We start from the raw sequence: 5,216 nt of genomic DNA on the forward strand, positions 1-5,216 counted from the left end.
CTCCCACCCCCCTCCTCACACAGTTGACCACCTCCCATGATCACTGCTCCAACCTCCTCTGTTCAGTCTTTCAATCTCTCAGCCTGTGGAACCCCTTTCATGGTGGTGTAAATTCACTTTCACCTTTTTTTTATTCTCTCTGTCCTACGTTTGCCTCCATAAACAAACATGCMTTGTGTTTTGGCAGAGGTTGCACTCGCTGTATTCCTCTGGCTGCCGTGTCACAAGTCACCTCATGTCCGCACGTATCATCCAACACTTCCCTGTGAAGTTGCCAAAAAATAAAAGTTGTCATGCCCGCAGCTGACCGTGGGAGTTTGAAAAGCCAGTTTACTGTTTAACTTCCAGAACTTTTGTGTGACAATTGCCTCTGTGTGTGTGTACTTGTTTGCACATTGGTGTGCACTCAAAGAGTGAACATGCTCACAAATACTGTAGCCGGTTTGTGGAGTGAACTGAATGTCATGAAAGACGTTTGCGTGTATGTGTGATTTTTTTTTTCTTTCACCGGAATGTGTACTTAGTGAGGAAGTGCAGATTTATGTCTCTTCCATMATGTTTACACGTCCGTCAGTTGGATGAGTTACACAAAGTGAATGTGTGGGTGTCTGTTTGCAAAAGCACAACCTGGMTTTCGGTTCTCACACGCTCATCGATATCAACAAACACACGTGACACCAGAGTATATCGGAAGCCTGCCTGACGTTCTCACAAGTGACCTTAATTTGCCTTTCTTTGACAAAGTGTGTGTGCATCATGTGAAGCATTGTTGTCTGAGCTGTAATTTGCTCGCAAGGATAAATCCATCCTTTCAGAATAACATCTTTTCAGCTGTATGTTTGTTTCTTTTTYACGCAGTCCAATTTGACGGGGTGGATAAGTCTCGGATGTCGCCCACAAAAGATGGGAAAACCCGCCCTCTGCAGCGTCATTCCAGTGGCTGTCTGGTCAACACCAAAATGACTTCACTGGACCACAGCAACTCCTCTCTCGGGGAGAGGATTGACCCCGCGATGCCTCTGGAGAGCCAGTTGTGAGTCTGATTTTGGCGCTTCTATTTCACGCTAATTTGAGCCTTCATTCTAATGTGTCCTCTTGTTTTAATTTTTTTTTCTCCGTCTCTTTCTTCTCGACGTGGAGCGTAGCTGGTACCACGGAGCCATCAGCCGAACCGATGCAGAGTCTTTGCTCAGTCTGTGCAAGGAGGCCAGCTACCTTGTAAGAAACAGTGAGACCAGCAAGAATGACTACTCCCTCTCACTTAAGTAAGGACAGTTCAACAACAAACCATAAACTGTTATCTGGGRTTTCCACAAAACAAATAGAAACTAATTTTATATCCGCTACATTCTTACTGGTGGAGTACKCCTCATGAACAAGTTGAACACCTGTCTCCARTTAGACTGATGACTCTTTTGTATGRTAATATATTTACCCTTCAGACCTCTTCTCACACCTCATCCATGCGTCCGTCCTTCACATCTCCTTGGTCACCCCTCCACCTTTCCCGTTCCCCCTGACATCTCTGGCCCCTCGTTTTGCTGATGTGCCTGAAACRCAGTTATATGTGCCCCGTCTTTGGCCCCAACTCGATGTCATATCCAGTCGAGGGCTCAAAGGAGCCGCTCTGATTGGTTTAGTCTACACTGTGGCATTTGGAAGAGGTTGCTTTAGTGTCGAGACCTGCTGTGCTGTCACATCCTATTTCTTTGATGAAGCTGTAGCTTATTTATATGTGTGTATATATTTATTTCTTGAAAAGGGGGGGAAAAAGTGTTTTTGCTACTGCTGCTTGTGTTAGTTTCTTTTTTCCACTGAATGATCATCTGCTTATGTTTGACTTCCTGCCTATTTTTCTGCTACAGTTACTGATGAAAAGATGTTCTGACAGACCTCAGAGTTTTCCCTCWCAAACCCAAACAACAGATTGTCTGTCTGGTGAAGTGCTAAACACTCCAAACATCTGTAAAAGATTTACAGTTAGGTTCTGTCATTTAAACCTGTTTATTGGCTTTATAAGTTAGTGTAATGGATTTCAAATTAAACAACTGAAAAGCATTTACCATTCCGAATTGTGCCTTCTTTTTAGGAACAAAAAGTTTGGACAAATTTTCCCCCAATTCTTAGAAATTTCAATCAATTAGTGAAATATATTTATGTTTGTGGTTGTAATGTGACAAAATATGGAAAAGTTCAAGGGGTATGAATACTTTTGCAAACCACTGTAAGTTAGTGTAATAGATTTCAAATTAAACAACTGAAAAGCATTTACCATTCAGAATTTTGCCTTCTTTATAGGAACAAAAATTTTGGACAAATTTTCCCACAATTCTTAGAAATTTCAATAAATTGTTTTGTTGTAATTTCAGGTCCTCCATTATTATGAAACGAATTCATAAGCCTTTAAAATTTTAAATACAAAACAGCTCAGTTAGATTTATATCTCTTGATTGGCCATTAAAGAATATTTCACTGTTTTACCTTCAACAACTCTCAGGGATTCCTCTCAGTCTGCTTTGGGTCATCGTCTGTCCAAACAGTCTTGTTCAAATAAGATCGCTGTTTTTTTCCTGAATCTGAGCCGACACTGCATCCCGTTCACTTCAGGATTCATTTTTTTTCTGCCTCTTTCTTCTGACATATAATCAATAAACACTTATGATGCAGTTTTATTGGAATCTATGTTTGCCTCTTCCATCACACAGCCTTGACATGTGTTTTTAAAAAAGGATTTTATACGYTTCGAATCATTAGTTGCACAATCTTTTCATACTTTCTGGTGCAAGCTGATAGGAGTTTCATGTTTCCAAAAAGAACCGGCTTTCTTCTGATCTTTGTCTGCATCGAATCAGACTTTTTTTTTGTTAATCTTGGCATAGTTTAAGGTTATGAATGACTTGCATGTTTTGGTTAAAGCTTCCACATTTTTTATTTTTTATTTTTGTTATTTTTAATCCCAGAAAGTACCAAACCTCCATCCCTAATAATCCTAATAGTCTCTGCTCTGGTAGCCTTTTGAACTGGCAAAAACAAGAGACACCACATTCTGCATCAGTTACACTAAATACAGTGCCTATAAAAATATTCATCCTTTGGATGTAGTACCCAAGGATTGCTAATATAAATCAGTCTTGGTCAATATAAATTGGTCTTTTTGACAAGAAAAAAAAAAAAATTTTGATGCTACTGATTGCCCAATTAGTAAAATGGAAATGACCTAAAGGTGGTGGACAGTTTAAAACACCTGTGTCCAGAAGGTCTTTTCACCAGTTAATGACTTGTCTATCATTACACAATGAAGACAGAAGAACCATCCAACCAAGTCACAAATGGTTTTAAGACAACAAGGTGAACGTTGTGGAGTAGACAAGTCAAAGACCAGACCTAAATCCACTACAGAATTTATGGCTTGATTGAAAAGGGATTTTTCATTCCCAATCTCCTACCTTGATAAAATTTGAGCAGTTTTGGGAAAAATAATGAAGTAAAATTCCAGTGTCCTGATGTGCAAAACTGATTGACTTATTTTACATTATGTTTGATATTCACTTGGTATTACTCTATAGAAATTTGATTTCACTTTGACATTGATGAAGTTTTTTTTTTGGTCAAACATGCCAGTCATCCTAGAGGCATGGTCACTTTACAACATTTTCATTTTATTTGAAGGCTGTACAGAAAAAGGCAAAACCCTTCCAAACAAAATATTTAAATGTAGAGCTGCTAAGATTTTAAGACACGAAGAATTTGACCCTGGAACTAGATGAGTTATAAATGTAGAGATATTCATTTAAATCCTGCGGAGGGGAAAGAGCAACCGASGTATCAATAGAGGAGTTGCAACAACGGCACAAAGAATCTAAAACTGAACAATGTACATGAAACACACCAATGTGATATGTGAATGAGCTAGACTGAGGAAGTCAGGTTGAACTTAGTGGTTGCATCACTTTTTAAAGTCTTTATCATTATTTTGAAGTACAAAGTTACCTAGAATTAATCCACACATTTGTACTGCAGGTGTGAACAAGAGATTTGCTAACGCTCAGGGTTTAACAACCACAAATGAAATATCTGATTGCTAGATTATAGGATTTACTTTCAACACATGACAGATTTCTTTTTTTTTTTCACTCAAACTCAACCCAACCAGGCAGTTAGAATAATGTTATACTCAGGGTTGCACATAAAATGTTTGGTCTGGTTCTCAAGGGAGAACCTAGGGTTGTTGCTTGGTGCTCACTCATATTTTCCTTCACTCATTGAACACATTTATCTATCGGGGTGTCAGGGCATCTAACATCCCCCTGTTCTGTTTAATGACTCCTATCAGCTGCAACGTCTCAGGACATCATGCTAAACCAGTCCACCGAGTTTTTATTTTATTCTTTTACTCTGCATAAATTTTGTAAACTACCTAAGTGGCCGAGGGGCTCAGTGTATGTCATATAAACATCATAAACTGAACATTTCATAGTTAAATGTCTTTTAGATTAACATGTCCTTCAGATGGACAACTCCTGCAGTTTGACCTTCTGCATCTTCAGCCTTGGTTAAACCAGATTTCCACTCTCCAGACCGAGCAGCAAATACTGTATCTGTCTTTTGCACAGAGCAAAATAACAAAACATTCAAATGTTTTATTTGTTAGTCTGATTTATTTTTTAAAAGACTATTTTATTCAAAAGATAATACTATTTAGATGGTTTCNTTGTTTCCTCAGGCTTGTTGAAATTAGTCTCATGTAGGCTAAGTGATTGATTTGAACTGCCAGCCCCTTCCACTCAGTGTGATGCAGGAGCACTTGGCAAATTTACAAACTGTACAGTGTAATGCAATCCTCTGAGTGGAGTGCAGAGTCTAGACTTATGAAGGTCCATCTCCATCGACATGCTGTTAAGATCAGTGCCTTTCTGTCTGTCTGTCTGGACAAGCTGGGTAATTAAACACGGGTTGCAAGGTTGACCATTAGTGATTTTGGACAACAAAAACAGACAGTGTGAAGTTTCATGCTGCATTAACTCCTTCAGTCTGAGGCCTATTTTTTAAGCTTTAGCCTTTAAAGCAGCCAACAATCCCAACTAAAGCTTCGTCATATGTCTGATGCTGCGAGCCACCCCTCTGTTATTGCTTGAGAAGCGTGTCAGTGGCTCTAAATAGTTTTCTTTTCCCAAAGCTTGGGGTGTTTTGACATCAATTATAGTGATGGATGATGG

The 5,216-nt window shown here is 39.1% G+C and overlaps 1 protein-coding gene and 1 long non-coding RNA gene across 4 annotated transcripts in view; one reads left to right on the forward strand and one right to left on the reverse strand.

Moving 5' to 3' along the window:
• shf (Src homology 2 domain containing F) overlaps positions 1–5,216 on the forward strand; it is a 91,378-nt gene that overhangs the window by 81,163 nt on the left and 4,999 nt on the right. For 2 of the 3 annotated variants that reach the window (XM_014023620.1, XM_014023621.1), the window contains 2 exons: positions 859–1,033; positions 1,146–1,265. In XM_014023620.1, coding sequence (XP_013879074.1) covers positions 859–1,033; positions 1,146–1,265 — 295 coding nt within the window. The remainder of the gene's footprint in view (positions 1–858; positions 1,034–1,145; positions 1,266–5,216) is intronic. The other variant, XM_014023622.1, reaches the window with a different exon arrangement.
• LOC106528456 (uncharacterized) overlaps positions 1–5,216 on the reverse strand; it is an 11,354-nt gene that overhangs the window by 3,057 nt on the left and 3,081 nt on the right. The window lies entirely within an intron of this gene.

The sequence above is a fragment of the Austrofundulus limnaeus genome, unplaced genomic scaffold (assembly GCF_001266775.1).
Source record: "Austrofundulus limnaeus strain Quisiro unplaced genomic scaffold, Austrofundulus_limnaeus-1.0 Scaffold381, whole genome shotgun sequence".
Classification (NCBI taxonomy): domain Eukaryota; kingdom Metazoa; phylum Chordata; class Actinopteri; order Cyprinodontiformes; family Rivulidae; genus Austrofundulus; species Austrofundulus limnaeus.